Genomic DNA, 19,233 nt, shown 5'->3' with positions numbered 1-19,233 from the left:
AGGTGAAGGAGTGGTCAGGCTGTACGGGGCTTTGTGGGAAATTTGGGGAATCATTAAAGGGTTTGGAGCAGGGAATATGATCCTTTATGTGTTTTCTGAAGTTGTCACTAGCTGCCCTGTAGGAAATGGTCGGGGCTGCATGAGGCAAGCATACCAGAGAGGAGATAGATGATGGACCTTGGAAAATTAGGGGGCTGAGCATACTGCCCCGGGCAGAGGGAACAGCAAGTGCAAAGGCCCAGAAGTAGGCACCAGCCTGATGCCTTTGAGGAGAAGCAGTGTGGCTGGCACAGGGGCTGGGGGAAGGTGAGAGATGAGAGCCCAGATCACACAGATGTTTCTAGACAAGCCGAGGACCTGGGTTTCGTTCCCAACACAGGGCGCTGTTGCGGGGTGAAGGGACTGGGTGCCTCTCACTGACTTCCCTCCCCACCAGGCATGAAGCTCCACAAGTGTGCCCTGTGCAGCAAGTCCTTCAGCCGCCGCGCCCACCTCGCCGAGCACCAGCGCGCCCACACGGGCAACTACAAGTTCCGCTGTGCTGGCTGCGCCAAGGGCTTTTCCCGCCACAAATACCTCAAGGATCACCGCTGCCGCCTCGGACCCCAAAAGGATAAGGACCTGCAAGCCCGGCGGCCCCCCCGGAGGAGGGCCGCCCCCCGCGGTGGCAGCAGTGGTGGACACAAGGTGGTGACGTCCCTGCCTGACCCCCTGGGGCTGGAGGAGTTGAAGGACCCCGGGACTGGGCCAGTGCCCGAGGCCGCCCCAGGCAAGCCACCCTTCTCAGAGCCAGACGCCGTGCTGTCCATCGTAGTGGGTGGCACAGTGGGCAGTGAACCTGAGCTGGTAGTGCCTGGGCATGCTGAGGGCCTGGGCCCCAACCTGGCACTGGCAGAGCTACAGGCAGGGGCTGATGGCCCGTGTGCCATGCTTGCTGTGCCTGTCTACATCCAGGCCTCTGAGTGATGGACCCACGGCGTTTGCTCCCAGCCTGATGCTCACCTTTGGGTCCACGGCCCCTGGGGACAGAGAAGATCCTTCCCAGTGGAAGCGAGCTGTCAGCAGAGATGGCCTGTGACTGCCCCGCTGTGTCCCCTATCCTCCTGGAAAGCCCTGTCGCATTCGGGGACCTGGGGCAGGGCTGCTTATGGCTTCCAGGCAGGAGTGATAGCAAGAGGGATGGCTGGATCTGAGTAGCCCGGGGTTTGGCTGGTGCAGGCTTGTAGCCTAAACAGAGAAGACAGGGTGGCCCTGCCACCCCCCTTTGGGCTGCCTTAAGGCTGGCCTGTAGTCAGGTTGCTCGTTGGGCAGCCTGACATGGCCAGAGCCCTTATCTGCTCTACCTTTTTACATATGGCTCCTCACAGCATCTTCAGATGCCTCTGATGTAGGCACTTAGGAGGCACTGTGGTTAGAGTGCAGCTATCGGCCAAATCTGGCTTCAGATTCAAGTGCTGTACTCACTGCTGTGTGATGTTGGGTAAGTCACTTCACCTCTCTGAGCTCTGTGTTCCTCCTCTGAACAATGAGGGTAATGACAACACTACCTCATGGGGCTGTCATGGGGATCTGGTATGCTGAAATATGCAAAGGGTTCACATAGTGCCCGGCACTTGGAAAGTACTCAATAAATGTTTTTATCAAAATGTGTGTCACATGGCTTAGACCCTAGCTTCTTAGATCCTATGTGGCAACATTCTCCCCTCCACAGTGTGTGGGGCTGAGGGGGCCTTGGTCCCTTCCTAGGGCTGTCTGCCCCATGAGCCTCGGAGAAGCTTTGTGCTCCCAGAACAGCTGTTTCAGAACATAGCCCTTGCAAACACTAAGAAGGAAGAGTTTCTACTCGCTTTTGAAAATGCAGGATCCTGGCCTTGCCCCCAAACCCTCTGGAATCAGAAACCCTGACTCGAGCCAGAGGTCCACCTTGAGCAGGTCTCTGGATGGCCGTAGATGTCCCTGCATCCAGCATCCCCTTCCCCATCACCAGCTGGTCCAGGGGGAAGCAAACCAGGCTCGTTGGGGGGCTGGAGAGAGAAAAGCGGCCTTGGCTGAGTTGCGGGCACATCGCCTCCGTTACAGGTGAGACTGAGGCTCAGGAGAGGACAGGGCAGGATGTGGCAGATGGTTGGACTCAGTTTGATGGCTGAGTTTCCTTGACGGCTAGCACATATCTTAGACATCTGCTCAGAGCAAGCCTGGCTCCTCACATCCTCAGGAAGGGTAGGAAGCAATGGGAGGGACAAATGAGTTAGCCAAGGGGGTGAGAGGTGTACCCAGCCCTCATAAAAGCCAGGAGAGGGACTGGAGGAGATGGGAAGTCTCTGAAGGATGTGACGTTTGAGCTGGGCCTTGATATAGAGTGGTTTTGTGTGTGTTGTTGTTTCTTTTGTTAATCCTTGCATAAGGATATTTTTTCCATTGATTTTTAGAGAGAGTGGACAGATGGAGGGAGGGGAGGGTGGGGAGAGTGCTGACGAGAGAGAATAACATCAATTGGTTGCCTCCCACTCTCACCCTACCGGGGTGGGAATTGAACCTGCAACCCAGATACATGTCTTTGACTTAAACCTGAGACCCTTTGGTGCATGGGCTGATGCTCTAACCATAGATCAATGTTGGATAATTAGGGGAAGGCAATGAGTGAAGGGTGACCAGAGATTTAGAGGCAGTGGGTAGAGCATGATAATCGCTATGTTCAAGCCTGTACATGAACATATTACGGACACCCAACTAAGCCTTTTATTTCATATCACTCAGCCCAGTTAGGTGAGAATTGTTACTTTCCTCATTTTATAGATGAGGAAGCAGAGGCACAGAGAGGCAAGCTTCCTGCCCAAGCTCATAGAGCTAGTACATCACAGAGCCTGTCTCCTTGTGCTGGTAGCCACTTTGCTCTATTGAAATATGGATTAATATTGAACCGGAGACCCTTGGATATGGAGTTAAGGAATTTGGACTTTATTCTCTACATAATATATGAATCATGGGAGGCATTAAACATTATTAATCATGACATTAAAGGAAATGTTAAAAGCCACATTTTTATCCTAATACAACTATTTAAGTTACATTTCTGCCTCTTCCTGTTGGTGCACACATGCATGCACATCTACCAGAAGCATGAGGATTAATGTTTACTAGGCAGGTACTTATCCTGTGCTTGGCATGTCCTAAGCTCTTCTAGGTAGGTGCTGTGTTTAATCCCATTTACAGCTGAGATGAGGCAACAGGCACATTGAGGTTAAGTAACCCCAAATCACGTAGCAGTAAGCGGCAGAGCCAGGTCACAGAAGATATCAAGATGGGGTCTAATATTTAATAGCTGCTGAGTTGGACTACAGGGGAGGAAGCTGGGTCAGTATTGGGGTTCCCATAGCTGAACCCCTCCTAAGTTGGCAGATGGAGATACTAAGGCCCAAGTGAGGAAGGCCCTTAGTCAAGGGTCACTCAGGACTCCTTATAGAGCCCCAAGATACTAGACAGATAAAGTGTAAAATGGCTGTCCTGGGCATCCAAGGTCCCACCGATTTTGGCATCAGAAGACTTGGGTTTGAATCCTGTCCCTGCTCCTTCCCAGCTGTATGACTGTGGCAAGTCACTTCACTTCTCCGAACTGCCCTGTCTTCATATGTCAAATGGGGAGACTAAGTAGAACCCACCCAATGAAGTTGTTGTCACAATTCAGACAGAGAATTTAGATAAAGTAAATATCACAAATTGACAGCCCTTAGTTGATTCCAGCCTACAGAGAAATATGTTTACCTTGAAAAAATAAGCCAATTATTTAAAAATAATGAAATTTAGCCCTAGCCGGTTTTTTGCTCAGTGGATAGAGCATCAGCCTTCAGATTGAAGAGTCCTGGGATTGATTCTGGTCAAGGCCAAGTACCTTGGTTGAGGGCTCAAACCCCACCCCTGGTTGAGGCGCATATGGGAGGCAACCAATCGACGTGACATCGATGTTTATCTTTCTCCTTCCCTTCTGCTCTCTAAAAGTCAATGGGAAAACTGTCCATTGAATGAAACTTAAAACCTACTGCAATTCTAAAAAGTGAGATGCATTTCCTCTGTGTTAGGGACAAGACAAAGATGCCTTCTATTATTACATCATCATTATATTGGCAATAAGGCAAGAAAAAGAAATAAATGGTATAAGGATCAGAAAGAGTGAAATAATAACAAGATCACTATACTGTGTTCCCATATCCAGAAGCACTTAGGAAATTTAATTAAAATTAAGAGATTTTCCCAGCCAGTGTTGTTCAGTGGTTGAACATCAACCTATGAACCAGGAGGTCACAGTTCCATTCCCAGTCAGGACACATGCCTGGGTTGCGGGCTTGATCCCCAGGTGGGGTGTACAGGAGGTAGCCAATGATTCTCATCATTGATGTTTCTATTTCTCTCTTCTTCTTCCTCTCTGAAATCAATAAAAATATATTTAAAAAATAAAATTGGGAGATTTCATCTAGAAATCTGGATTTCTGTCTTCTAAAATTAAAGTTGGCATATCTCACAGTGGGGAGCAGCCAGGTGAAGTTGCTAGCCAGCCCTTTTCCATGGGCACATGAATTCCCTGTGGCCATCGTTACACTCTTCTCTGTTGTCTCCCTGACACTGCAGCTGAATATTGATTTCTACTTACTATACTTACATTGATTTATCTAAGAGTAGAGGAATATTTCTAATTTCCCATGTCTCAAAAGTGGGAGAACAAGATGACTAGAGAGAATCACATGATTTTTCATGCTCCTAGACCACTTTACTCATCCATCTTACTGTCTGGACTCTGTGGGTATATGACTTGAGAAACTGTGTAAGTCCTACTTCCTTTTCTCCCTTCCCCCTCCTCTGTCTGCCTCTAAGCTAGCTGGCCTCTGTTTTTCTAGCAATAAATGTGGGGAATTGAGTTGTTAATAACTTTACTGTCTACTAAGTATTAAGCCCTGTGCACTGTGCTTTATTTACTTGTCACTGAGTCCTCAAGACACCCCTTAGATCATACTCAGTTTACAGATGGGGAAACCAAGGCTCAGAGAGGTGTAGCAGCTTACCTAAGGACTTAAAGCTAGAATGTGTATATCTGGGCTTCAGACCTAGGACTCCCAAGTTCCTGCCTGGTCTTAGGATTTCTAAAGCCCTCACCTGCTGGGATAAGCCAGGGTTTTATTTTGGCCACTTCCTTGGACCAACCCCTGTTCATCTCCTTGGTCACCACCATCCTGTCCAGGCTGCCTCTTTTGCATGGGTGACTGTCTCAGTCTCTCTTAGATTTCCCTATTTTCCCCCCACCCTGCATAATCCATTCTCTTGACTGCAGGCTTCGGGTTTTTTCTAGAGCCTGAATCAGATTATGCCACTTTTCTGTTTAAAACCCTCTAGTGGCTTTTGATCTCTTCCAGAATGAAATATAACGTTTTCTCTGTAGATCTCAAGGTTCTACATGATGCAGCCCTCGTCTCCTACCATATTTCTTCTTTCACTCCAGCCACACCTGCCCTCTTGCTGCTCCATCATATAAGCTAGTTCCTGCCTCAGGGCCATTGCACTTGCTGCTCCTTCTGACTGGAATTCTCACATGGCTGGCTCACACTCCATTCACCTTTGTCCAAAAGTCATTCCCTCTGAGAGGCCTTCTCTGGACAATTTGTCTAAAATAGCTCCCATCCCACCACCATCATACTCCAGTATTCATCATCCTTGACATTATGTTAGACATTTCTTTATTGTCTGTTTCCCTCATTAAAAATAAAAGGTCCACAAGGACAAGGTCTTTTGTCTGATTTATTCACTGATATTTATGTAGTGCCTAGAACTGTCCAGGATTTGCCCAATCAATATTTCCTGAATGAATGAACAACAGCACTTTGAGAGAACAAGACTCATTCTACCCATCTCCTCTTGTCCCACAGAGGTCAAGGCTTTTCCCCAGTAAGATCTGCCATGTAGGCTGAGAAATGCTGACCCAAAACTCTGGAAGTTAATGTTTGATATAAAGGACAACTTCCATTTTCAGAAGAAGCTAAAAATATCTGGGACAAATGACAGGTGGTGGCTTGAAAGTCTCAGTTGGCAGAGCAGGTATCCTGTGAGGCCCAGGGGAACTGGTTGGACCAGTTTTGTCTCCCCTGGAGAGGAAGGAGTCCAGGTGGCCACTACGGGTGCTCCCAAGCCCCAGGGCTTCCAGCAAGTGACCCTCAGGGATTCTCAAAGACTTGAAGGGTGGTAGGCTTCCCCCCACCCTCAGTCCTTAGCCCCCAGGTTAGCAGATTCCACCTCAGAGTTGGGAGTGACCCCCTTACTTGCCAAGGATGGCTGATGCATGTTCAGGCCCAGAACTCCGAGGCAGGAGGCAGAGTCCCAACTCCGGGGTCTGGAGCCCTTTGTAGAATCAGAATAAACAGAACAGACCCAGCAAAGGAAAGGGTCTTGCCCAAGGTTTCATTATGGTTCTCCTGCCCCCAGGTCACTTCTACCTCCGTCTATCCGTTTATTCATTAGACAGATATTTATTGAACACCTACTAAATATTGGCTATAGTTCTGGCGTTGATGATACACCTTAAACCAAACAATGATCTGTGGAGATCCCCTGTTGAAGAAGCAGAACATAAACAACAAAGTAAATAAGCAAGTCATACGATATGATATTGTAGAAGGCGCTGACTATTGTAGAAAAAGAAAAAATAGAGGAGAGGAGAGGTTTTGGGAATGTAGGCGGGGGCAAGGTGCAGAATTATATGGACTGGCCTGGAAACCTCACTGAGAAGGAAACATTTGGCCTTTAGGGCACTGTGCCTGTTGTGTCGCCTGCACATGCTCTCATGAATGGGTATGGAGTCGGCTGTGTACCCCCCATTAGCTCAGGTGCAAGGACCCCTCCAGTGTGTAGTACTCCCCTCCCACTCCACACATGCCCCTCTCAGATTCTGCCCGGTCCCTCTTACCTCTATTGCTCAGGGAGGTCATACATGCTCCCAGACCCATCACACTTCATTTATTGATGGGCTTTTGTGTGTGGACCTATTAATTACTGGACAAGGGACCTGGCTCTGAGCAGGTCTGCCTAGGACTAGCCAGCAGTATGTGGGTTCCTGACTTTGTGTAGGAAAGATTTCACAATACGAGCCCAGGTGACTCTGAGAGTGCATTTATTAAAGCTGGGCACAATGAGAAAAAAAAAAAGCTGGGCACAATGAAACAAGGAAGGGCTTAACATAGAAGAAGCAACAGGAGAGCCTCGGTGGGGCTGATTTAGCTCACGGGGAAGTCAGAGGAAAGGGGGCCTTGGAGACAGTCAGCAGGTTGGTTCAGGGGGTTAGGCCAGGACAAGGTGTCACTGCTCATTGCTCCCCTGATTGCAAGTCTTGTGGGGTTCTTAGATATTCCCTGTGAGGGAAGAGGAGGAGGGAAGGAGAGCCATGCTGGGCCCTTTGCCTTTTTTAATTTTTTAAAATATGTTTTTATTGACTTTAGAGAGAGGAGGGAGAGGGAGAGAGAGATAAACACATTAATGATGAGAGAGAATCATTGATGGGCCGTCTCCTGCACGCCCCCTACTGGGATCGAATGGTGACCTCCTGGTTCATGGGTTGATGCTCAAGCACTGAGCCACACTGGCCAGGTGGGGCCCTTTGTCTTGAGGGTTTTATTTCTCTCTTGCAGATGGGGAGATGTCAGAGGAAGATTTCAGCGAAATATTAGTTTTCCAGGTGTTCCCTTCCAGGGTCGTGGTATCTATTGATTGGTCAGCACCAGAGCAGGGTCATTGACCATTGCAGCTCGTGTCACCCACCTGGTTTTGCTGCTTTTCTGGACCTGGAGCTGAAATACCACGGAGGCCTAGATGTTATCTCTGGGGAGGTGACCTATATCTGGCTGTAAATTACTTGGCCGGTTTATTCAGATATTTATTTCAGTTCCCCCATTCTATTTGCCAAGGAATTTTCCTAACTTCTTACTATCCTGCCTCATAATCATTCATTCCTTTGGAGGTAGGCAATGTAGCATACGGCTAAGCAGTTAGTCTTTACAGTTAGAATTCAGCTCCCTCTGCCCTTACAAGTTTTCTGCCCTTACAAGTGTGACCTTGGGCAAGCTGTTTAACTTTTCTGTTTCTCCAGCACCTACTGTATAAAACAAAGACAATAATAATGCCCACTCAATGCAGTTGTTTTGCAAGCTAAATGAGCCTGTAAATGTTCAGCTCAGTGTCTTGCTTACCATGAAGTGCTCAATGAAGGTTAAAACAAAATTTTTTTTTTAATTTGAAGGAGTGAGAGAAACATGGATGTGAGAGAGAAACATTGATCAGTTGCCTCTCTGAGGCACCTGACCAGGGATTGAACCTGCAACCTTGGGTACGCCCAGACCAGGAATGGAACCTGCGACCTTTTGGTGCACAGGACACTGCCCAACCAACTGAGCCACACTGGCCAGGGCCCTCTTGACATGTTTTTTTTTTTGTTTGTTTGTTTGTTTTGTGTGTTTTTTTGTTTGTTTGTTTGTTTTAAATTTTTTTTTGACATGTTTTTTAAAGGAAGTTACAAATACATGGCTTTAACCATGTGATCTTGGGCAATTCCTACTTCTGTGGGCCTCAGTTTCCGCAGCTGTAAAGTGAATAAGGTACTTTGCAAACAAAAGAAATGTGTTTCTTTTGCTCTTATGAGATGACATTTTAAAATTGTGATATAACATGTATTTAGTAAAGTATACAAGATATATAAAGGGCAGTGATCTTAAGTATAAAGACAGATACATTTGTATGTACCTATGTGAACACCACTGGATCGTGATATAGAACCTGTCCAGCACCTCACAAGGGCATTCTGCCTGGGCTATCCCACCCTCCGAGGTGACCGCTAATCTGATTCCTGTCGCCATAGGTTTGTCTGGCCTGGTTTTGATTTTTGTATTAATGGAATTGTACAGGCTTTTGGTCTGATTTCTTTCACTCAGCGTATCTGTGAGTCGTTCAAGACGTTGCATGCAATGACCATTCTTTTCACATACTTTTAAATTAGCTAATACCTGTCAGTCACAGTTCGAAAAGTTTGTGTATTTGCTCAAGAGACCAGGAAAATAAAACCCAGAGCTCTGCAGTATGGAGCCAGTTCATCCTGTGAATCTCTGCTAAGGCAGCTGGGTCCTCAGCCTGGGATGGCAGTTACCTTCCCCAAATGCCACCACTTCCAAGCCCACACTCTAGGCAGACATCACAGATCTATCTCAGCACTTTATTACATGGAGTTCTGATGCAGCCTCAAAATTCTTCTCAACCCAGCAATCCAAGTGGTTCGCACCCATTGATTTGGGTTGATAATTAAGGTAAAATGAGTGTTGCCTGGCTTGCATGGCTCAGGGGTTGAGCACTGACCTATGAACCAGGAGGTCACAGGTTCCATTCCCAGTCAGGGCACATGCCTAGTTGTGGGCTCGATCCTCAGTGTGTGGCGTGCGGGAGGCAGCCAATGATGATTCTCTGTCATCACAGGTGTTCTGTCTCTTCCTCTCACTTCCTCCGTGGGAAAAACACACACAAACAAAACAAAACAAAACAACAAAAAACAAACAAACACCCACAAAATGAGTGTTCTGCTATCATATCCCCAAGATGTTTTTTCTGGGTTCCCAAAGTTATGACAAGGGGCTCCACTGTCATCCTCAGTTTACAAACTCCTCCCCACCCAGCAATACAAGACTGATGGTGATAAGGCCTACAAGATGTGCCTATTAAAAAAAAATGTTTTTATTGATTTTTTGAGAGAAAAATTAGAGAGAGAGAGAGAGAGAGAGAGAGAGAGAGAGAGAGAGAGAGAGAGAGAGAGAGAGAGAGAGAGAGAGAGAGAGAGAGAGAGAGATACACATTACACATGCCCTCTCCTGGGGATTGAGCCCCAACTCTGACCAGAAATCGAACTGGCAACCTTTTGGTGCATGGGACAATGCTCAACTAACTGAACCACACCAGCCAGGGCAAGATCTTCCTATTTATATATTCTTTGGTTCATGGTTCAAGCCCAGGAAGTGGTTTTTACCTGTATGCCTGATTGCAGCATGACGTAGGTAAGAGGGGAGGAGGCCCTGGAGGTGGCTCAGTTGGTAGGAGCATCCTCCTGTTGCTTATTCAGTTCCCAGTCAGGGCACATACCTAGGTTGCAGGTTCAATCCCTGGTCCCTGTGTGTATGCGAGGCAACCAATCCATGTTACTCTCTCCTATTGATGTTTCTCTTCCCCACCCCCACCCCCACCCCCAACCCCTTCCTCTCTCTCCAAGCTATCCTCCAGTGAGGATTAAAAAAAAAGAAAAAAAAAGAGGGGAGGGGACAGATTACTCAGATATGGAAGGGTGATTATATCCATAAAGTGGCTTCATTGAAGTCTCTGTTTTTATTTTGATAAAAACATTGCAATGTCTTAATTCCAAAACAAACACAAGTGTGACATATTTTACAATTTATGCTTCTGTAAATTCTTGATAGTTCTAGCTTGTCTCCATGAAAAATATCTTCCATCCGGGAAAGTTGGGTGAAATAAATTCTCCCATTCTCTGAGAATGGGTACCTATATATGCAAGCAGGGATCATGGCAGGTTAAACAAGAACAATATCTGAGAGGTGTTTTTATTCATATTTAGATCAGAGTCTGGGGGGTGGGAGGAGACAAGACTCAGAAATCATAGAGAAAAAGTTCAGTTGTCATCTATAATAATAAAAGTGTAATATGGTAATTAGACTGGACAGCTGAATGACCTTCCAGATGTCCAGACATCCTTCCTGATAAAGCTGGGACCCAGGGGAAGCCAGCCGGGGTCCCAGGTACCTGCGGGCGGCTGGAGGAGGGATGCCCGGGTCCCAGTGCCAGAGGGAAGCTGATCCTAGAAGCAAGGAAGGCCTATTACTCTTGCACAAAGAATTTTTGTGCATCGGGCCTCTAGTTTATTTGAAACTCTGTTCCCAATCAACTTCACATATTTGAAAGGTCTAGGAAGAATAAAAAAGGCCTTTGAGAAGTCATGTTTTTTTTCATTGGCAATTGGAAGCTGCAAATTAGGATGGTGGGCTTGGGAAAGTATTGACCTCACTGCAAATGAGTGGGGAAGTGATTCTTGACAGCAAAAGAGAAGGGAAAACAATGAAATGTGGTCCCACATCCAGCTGGGCCTGTGAAATGCAGGGGAGGAAATGCTAATACTTCTGCTACTTTTGAAAGTTCTGTGTCACCAAGACTGGTTTGGCTCAGTGGATAGAGTGTTGGCCTGTGGACTGAAAGGTCCCGGGTTCGATTCTGGTCAAGGGCATGTACCTTGGTTGCAGGCACATCCCCAGGTGAGGGTGTGCAGGAGGCAGCTGGTCGATGTTTCCAGCTCTCTATCCCTCTCCCTTCCTCTCTGTAAAAACTCAATAAAATACATATTTAAAAAAAAGAGAAAAAATGGAAGTTCTGTGTCACTTACTGGTTTAATCATTGTGCATAATGATGACCCAGAATATGTAGGAATGAAAGCACATTTTTATTTTAAAAGCTTTTTTAAATTGATTTTTTGTTTTTAGAGAGAGGGAAGTGGGCGAAAGAGATAGAAACATCCTTTGGGTGCCTCATGCTTGCCCATTACTGGGGATCCAACCAGTGACCTTTTGGTGCATGGGAGGACTCTCAACCAACTGAGCAACACCGGTTGATCATGAATACACATTTTGAGCCCTACTATGCTAGGCCTATGTTAAGTAAGCACTTTCCTTTTCCTAGCTTACATAAGCTTTAAGGTGGTCCTTTTATCTTCTCCGGTTTACAGTTTCCATAAGAGAGAGGTACACAGGGTAGAGGATGCAACTTGCCCAAAAAAGTATTTCAAAGAACCTTATTAAGTGAATAAAAAATAGAAAGTCATTCTATTAGAGGGAACAGCAAATGCAAAGACAGGACTATTAAGTTAAATTAGTTAATCACTCAATTTCTCAGTCTTGGTTACTCACCTACAAAATCAGAACAGCATTATCTGCCATAGGCTTATGAGAATTAAATGTGATAATGTACATAAAGTACGTTTCACGATGCCTGGATCACAGAATGTGCATAATGTTAATTACAGTGTATGTTTTTAAAAAAGTTATTTTCTCTTTCTGTTCTTCCCCTGCAGAGTGGATTCCCAAGGACACTACATTTCCCAGCATTCCCCCTCGCCCTTTAACCCTAGACAGACCAAACAACACGCGTCGCCCAGCGCCTCAAGCCGGAAGACTATAGCTTCCCGGCATGCCGTGCGCCTCTCTCCATTATATCTGAGGCACAGTCAGCGCGTTGCCCGCCGGGAGTTGTAGTAGGCGGCGTGTTGCCCTGACGCCAGCGGAGCCGGGCGTGGGGGCCTATGGGAGGTGGCACGGCCGGGCTCAGCTGCGGGGCGGAGGCGGCGGCGAGGCCTGCGGCGGCGGGGAGCGGCTGGGCCGGGAGCGGGCGCCGGAGCCGAGCCGAGCCGGAGCGGACGGCGCAGGCCGGCGCGGCGAGCAGCAACCATGTCGGTATTTGGGAAGCTGTTCGGGGCGGGAGGGGGTAAGGCTGGCAAGGGCGGCCCGACCCCCCAGGAGGCCATCCAGAGGCTGCGGGACACGGAAGAGATGCTAAGTAAAAAGCAAGAATTTCTGGAGAAGAAGATCGAGCAGGAGCTGACGGCCGCCAAGAAGCACGGCACCAAAAACAAGCGCGGTGAGTCGGCCCGGCTCCCTAGACTCCCCTCGGCTTCCGGGGCCCGGACTCCACCTTCGTCAGACGCGCACCAGGATCTGCTCAGATCCTGGGATCTCTGCCCCCCGTCAGACTTCTCTCAGTGTCTCCCCGAGCCCTGGACTTCTCCTCCATCAGACTCTCAGTCCGAGCCCTCTCCCCTCAGGCTTTCCCACTCTGCCAGGCCCCTTCAGACCCTGCTTTCACAACACTTTACTCCTCTCTCACTCTCTTCGCTTCCCTTCCGCCTTTTCCTTCTCCCAACGGCCTGCCCTCACCCCCTTCCCAGGTACTGCCGATCCCCTAACACTTGTCCTTTCCTGTTCCTTCCCCTGCCCCTCTGTGGAGTCCATGAGCTGCCCTTGGCTCTTTCCACCCTCTGACTCAGAATTATCCTTGAGAAGCCTCCTTGACGGAGACGCAAGGGGGCTGGGGCAGAGGGGATCTCCGGTTCCGGCTCTGTTCGCTTGCTGAGTGAACTTGAGCAAGTTACTTTTCTTCTTGTCTCATTTTGCCCCATCCGCCAGCCAAGCTTTTGCCTCCGTGGGGCCTAAAGTGCTTTCCAGCTCTGGGATTCGCTTCTTGGTGCTTCAGAGCCAGGTCTTACCAGAGTTTCACAGAGGCCAAGCCATGTCCTCACCCCGTGACTCACTGCTTCCCATCCCTCTAGACCAGAAATAAAGATTCCATTCCTCCATTGACCAGGACTCCTCCCCAGTCCCCACTGCCGTGTTTAAGGGCAGGGATATTTAATCTTACTTGTTATGGGAATATGAGAGTGAACCATACCTAGCCTGAGACCCTTCCCCTAAGAGGGGGCATAGGGGAGAGGGGTTGAAAAGCTCTATAAACAAGTTACTTAACTGGAACTTTGGCAGTCCCTAGCCCAGTGACCTTGAACTAGTTAATTTATCTTCCTGAAAGGAAGATGATGGATTTACAGTGCCCAGCACATAGTCAGGGCTAAATACATATTTTCTTTATTTTAACCTAAGAACAAAATAGCCCATCCTGAGGATGTTCCTTTGTCAATGGTCTACAATTCTTTTGGAATTTTGTGTGCTTTCATAGGGTGAACAAAACACAGCTCCTACTCTAATGAGGGAGAAGACGGAGCAGGAAAATCAATCGAGAAAATATTGTCTAGTTGTGATGGGTAGGGAAAAAATAACTGATGGGGAGTGAGAGGGTGGAAAAGGGTGTCACTTTAGATAGAGTGGTCAGGGAGGTCCCCTCTGAAAAGGTAAATTTGTTCTTGAGAAGGAACCAGCTCTGGGAAAATCTAGGGGAGGGGCCTGTGAGCCCGGAGAAAAGGCCCAGAGGTTGGCCTGTTTTAAGAAACAGGAGACCTCTGTTTCTAGAATGCAGTAATTGAAGGGGAGAGTGGTGTGAAATAAGGGGGTGGGGAGTAGACCTTGAACTTCCTGGTAAAGAGTTTGGAGTTTATTTCAAGTGGATGGAAAGCTGTTGGAGGGTGTTATGCCTGTCCTAATTGTCATAATTATTGATAATGGTTTTAAAAACACCATCTGGCTGCTCTTTGGAAAACAGACTGGTTGGGGGAGTGAGGGTGGGAGCAGGGAGACCAGTGAGAAGGCTGCTGCAGTCATCTGTTTGTGGCCGAGACTCCAGTTGTGGCTCGAGATGGAGAGCAGGGTCAGATTTTGCTGTCTCTAGGTTTTTTGGGAGGATGACTCTCAGTCAGGAAGATCCTCTGTTCATGGTAATTAGTCTTTGTTTTTAGTGGTCTGCATTTGGGGATGCTTTGCTCATTTCAGGGTGGTAGAGGAGGGCGTCATTTTATGCCATCTCCCATCAAAGGGCAATTTTCCAGTGGTCTTTTGGTCTGAGGCTAGTTTAGCTTCTGCAGTTTTAGAGGTGATTGAATTGGCTTGGAAGAGGCTTGGAGCGAGGCTTGGAGTAACAATCTCAGTTGTAATAACTTTGCTGAAAGCAGTCTATCTTGAGTTTTCCTGAGAGGACAGAAGCTACTGCCCTTCTTTATAGCGTCCTCTGGAGGAAAGGTCCTATCTGCTTATTGGGATGGTGCTGAGAGGTGAAAACGCCACCACATACCACTCCTTTAGTCACTTGACTTGATACTGTGCTGGGACCTAGAGAAACAGATGAAAATACATTGTGCCTGCCCTCCAGGGACTCAGGATTGGAAGTGTGTAGTTTGTTTTGAGTTTGTGTGAGATGTGTGAGTGTGGGGTGTGTGTGTGTGTGTGTGTGTGTGTGTGTGTGTGAGAGAGAGAGAGAGAGAGAGAGAGAGAGAGAGAGAGAGAGAGAGAGAGAGAAAGAAAGAAAGAAAGAAAGAAAGAAAGAAAGAAAGAAAGAAAGAAAGAAAGAAAGAAAGATACCTGTCAGTGCTGAAACATGAGTATATGTATTTGGGGCCAAGGCTTAAGAGAAGAAGGTTCCTGTCAGGGGGCAAACGGCAAAAAAGGCTTTGCAGGTGGGTCAGCAAATAACTTGGGGAGCTGTGAGAGTGTGGCCGGACAACAAACAGGTAACACACGAGTGGCCTGTAGCCTTCAGACTTTAACCTGGAGATGGTGAGGAGCCACTGGCTGTCTTAGACCTGAAGATACAGATCAGCCTGGATTTTTGAAAGAACACCCCAGCAGCATCATAAGGAAAGAGTGTAGACCAACCAGGAAAGACTGGAGGCAGGGATCCAATAACAGATAAGGGTACAATCTCATAATATGGTAGCTTTGTCACTAGCTGTGTGTACCTTGGGTAGGTTGCTCTGTACCTCTGTAAATAAGGGTAATAGTATTTACCTTATTAAATTAAATTACGTTATGCATGGAAAGCTCTTAATTCAAAGCCTGCCATATGTTAAGTGATCAATAACTGCTTGCCATTATCATTATTACAAGACTTGTAATTCAGGTAGGAACAAAGTGCCTAGTTTAGAAGCATGGAAAACTAGACGAAAAGTGATAATGACAAGACTTTTCTGAAGGACAATCAGGAGAGGCTTGGTGATGGATTAGAACTGTGCGCAGGATGAAGGAGAGAGAGTTGAGGACAATTCCCAAGTGTAGAGCTTGGACAATGACTAGAGGTTGATGCTATTAACAAAGTTGGGAAACACAGGGGAGGAGCAGTGCTTCCTAGAGTAGTTCTTTGAAGTTTGTAAAAGTCCTTTTCTCATATGAGTCTCACAGCATCCACTGGGACTGTGAGTTCCATGAGGCACCATGTTCATCACATCTAGCATAGTGTCTGGCATGTGATTAGTGCTTAGTATTTATTAAATGAATTAAAACAATCTTGTGAGTGTGTTCTCTTGTTGTTCCCATTGATTAGAGAGGAAAATGAGGCTGGAGACAGGAAGTAATGACTCAGAGACTAGTTCTTCTGGTGACTGTGGGCATCTTGTGTTTTATTTACTCCCATGATGGCTGAAGGTGTCGTCAGGACCTTTGTCATTGCTTAGCTCATTCTCCGGCCTCCTGTGCAAGGTGTGGTGCTGAGTGGGAGGAAAAAGGGTCAGGAGGCTCAGGCCCGGCCCTGGGGAGTGTATGGCCAAAGGTGGACGGTATCTTTGTGGCATACGTATTAGAAAGATGGTAAATTGTCCTTCGAAACAAACCTCTGAAACTCACGTAGAATATGTACAGTGTGCAGGTGTGTCCCAGGCAGTGGTTTCAGTTAAGGCTTAGAGCAAAATTTAGGTTGAATATTTTTTCCAAATTTATTTTCCCTTCCCTTAGTCATGCATTCATTCTTAAGTATGTGGTAGGCTCTTAAACCTGTGTCCTAGGCCATATACTCAGTGTTGGGAGCTAACTACTAGGAATGATGATCCCTGCCATCCAGGAGACTTAAGTATCATCACTTTCCTTTTCTACAAAGTGGAAATTATATACATCTCACATGACTGTCTGGTGAGGATTAGCTAAGATAATGTATGAAAGAGTGTAGCTCATTGTAGATATTGAGTAAGTATACTTTTCTTTCCTTTTTGTTAATCAGACTTCTTTGGTTTGATTATCAAAATGGAAAAGTTCTTTCACTGAGAACTAGATGGAAACCAGGATTGCAGTCTAAGTGAAATGACAAAAATCACTGAAACTTAGGTCTCTTTTGGAACCTTTCTAAACAATGTTCTGTTGGTTTTCTTCCTAAGAAGGATGATTAGATATCTGAGATTCTTTTCTTTTTAAGCACTGTGACTAGTTATGAAATATCTACCCTTGGTGGTTCAGATTTCCCTTTTGTCCTGTTTTAATAAAGATGAAAACAGTTTGTAGAAAGGAGTACAATTTAGCTTAACAAGAGAATTGTATGAGATTGGGAAATGGAGACTGGGTGTCTCAAACACACTACAATGGTACATTTCTTTTGGATTTATGGATGCAAATCAGTTCATTTACAGGTTAATTTAGGTTCAGTTGAAAATGTCTGATCGATGCAGAGGCCAGGAGCTCACAGAAATATGTCTTCATTTAATCTGCTTATTACTGGAGTCAGGTGGTTCTCTCATGTTTAGTAATGTTGCTTGTACTATGTGGAAAGATATCCTAAGTTAAATTTATAGTGAATGTGGCTTTTGGTTCTCTGGAATCAAGGTATCAGGTGAAAATCACAGCATTTTTTAAATTTTTTACTTCAATAGTCAAACATTTTATTGAGCTCAAAAACTCTCCAATAAATTATTAAAATTTTTAAAATTGATTAAGGTATTACATATTTGTCCTTATTCCTCCCCTCCCCCCTCAGGTCCTCACCCCCTGGTGTCTGTGTCCATTGGTTAAGCTTATATGCATGTATACACGTCCTTGTATGATCTCTCCCCCTTACCCCACCCTCCCCTACCTTCCCTCTGAGGTTTGATGGTCTGATCCATGCTTCCCTGTCTCTGGATCTGTTTCTGTTAATCAGTTTATGTTGTTTATATATTCCATAAATGAATGAGATCATGTGATATTTATCTTTCTATGACTGGCTTATTTCACTTAGCATAATGCTCTCCAGGTCCATCCATGCTGTTGCAAATGGTAAGAACTCTCTCTTTTTTTTTTTTTTTTTACCGCAACATTATATTCCATTGTATAGACGTACTATAGTTTTTTTAATCCACTCATCTGCTGATGGACACTCAGGCTGTTTTCAAATCTTAGCTATGGTGAATTGTGCTGATATGAACATAGGGGTGCATATATCCTTTCTGATTGGGATATATTCCTAGAAGTGGGATCACTGGGTCAAATGGGAGTTCCATTTTTAGTTTTTTGAGGAAACTCTATATTGTTCTCCTCAGTGGCTGCACCAGTCTGCATTCCCACCAGCAGTGCAGGAAGGTTCCTTTTTCTCCACAACCTCGCCAACACTTGTTGTTGTTGAGTTGTTGATGATTGCCATTCTGACAGGTGGAAAATCACAGCATCTTAATGGTTAATATGCCAATAGGATCTCCTCTCCCAGAGGCCCAGGGATGGAAAACCTGAAACCCAGCTGGGAACTGAGCAGTGGGAATTTCCCTTGGTGACACTTAAGTTTCTTGTTTCAAAAAATGATTGGCTGGATTGGGTTTGGTTTACTTCTTAAGACAGGTGAAATGTCAGAGAGGCCTCATGTGTTGGCTGTCCAAACATACTGGCGCCTTTGATTCAAATGACAATCTTTTTTTTTTTTTTTTTTTTGCCCTATTTGGCAGGAAGATTAAATATTTTTTAAGTGCCTGCCAGTGGGTTTATAATGTGATTTAAAATTCAAGATAGATTTTGTTTGGAAGTTTAGCTAAATGTGAGGATCTTTGAGCTGGACTGTTGCATTCGGGGAACTTCTGAGTGTGGAGAATGAGGCCTGTGAGGTGTGTGTGAGGGTACGTCTCTGAGGCGGAAAGCCGGAGCTGCTTTGTTTGCAGTGGTCCAGAGCCCTGTGATGGAGGCCTTGGAGCTTTAGAAGTTCTTTTGGGTAGGAAGGGTTTAAGAAAATGTAGTCCTCTTGCCCAAGATTGTTTTGTGCTATACCACTCTTTCATTTTTTAAATATATTTTTATTGATTTCAGAGAGGAAGGGAGAGGGAGAGAGAGATAGAAACATCAATGATGAGAGAGAATCATTGATCGACTGCCTCCTGCACACCCCCAGCTGGGGATTGAGCCTGCAATCCTAGGCATGTGTCCTCATCCGGAATCGAACCTGGGACCCTTCAGTCTGCAGGCCGATGCTCTATTCACTGAGCTAAACTGGCTAGGGCTACCCCACTTCTTGTAAAAAGTGAGACAGAGGATATTCAAACATACCCTGTTTCCCCGAAAATAAGACAGTGTCTTATATTAATTTTTGCTCCCAAAGATGCGCTAGGTCTTATTTTCAGGGGATGTCTTATTTTTCCATGAAGAAGAATACGGTACATATTTATTGTTAAATGAAAATAAAGGAAATTTATTACCTGTATATGGTATGGTAGTAGGGTAGTTGTCAACACAAACCAGATAAACTGTGAATCCTACAGTATCAAGAATTTACTCATTTATTCGATGACAA

General features: G+C 46.0%; 2 protein-coding genes across 7 annotated transcripts in view; both read left to right on the top strand.

Annotated features, from left to right (window-relative positions):
- The window catches only part of ZNF341 (zinc finger protein 341), a 42,246-nt gene extending 39,785 nt beyond the window's left edge, over positions 1-2,461 (top strand). For 2 of the 3 annotated variants that reach the window (XM_036417543.2, XM_036417547.2), the window contains one exon: positions 437-2,461. In XM_036417543.2, the coding sequence (XP_036273436.1) occupies positions 437-966 (530 nt within the window). In that variant the 3' untranslated portion in view covers positions 967-2,461. The remainder of the gene's footprint in view (positions 1-436) is intronic. The other variant, XM_036417546.2, reaches the window with a different exon arrangement.
- Positions 2,462-12,376: 9,915 nt separating this feature from the next.
- CHMP4B (charged multivesicular body protein 4B) overlaps positions 12,377-19,233 on the top strand; it is a 45,739-nt gene continuing 38,882 nt past the window's right edge. For all 4 annotated transcript variants that reach the window (XR_004984255.2, XR_004984254.2, XR_004984253.2 and 1 more), the window contains exon 1: positions 12,377-12,705. Coding sequence is in view for 1 of the 4 variants with exons in the window: in XM_036417548.2 (XP_036273441.1) it covers positions 12,516-12,705 (190 nt within the window). In the remaining 3 variants the exon portion in view is untranslated. The remainder of the gene's footprint in view (positions 12,706-19,233) is intronic.

Source organism: Pipistrellus kuhlii, unplaced genomic scaffold (genome assembly GCF_014108245.1).
Source record: "Pipistrellus kuhlii isolate mPipKuh1 unplaced genomic scaffold, mPipKuh1.p scaffold_m20_p_6, whole genome shotgun sequence".
Lineage (NCBI taxonomy): Eukaryota > Metazoa > Chordata > Mammalia > Chiroptera > Vespertilionidae > Pipistrellus > Pipistrellus kuhlii.
Note: the sequence above shows the minus strand (reverse complement) of the source record. Positions and strands in the feature narration are given on the sequence as shown.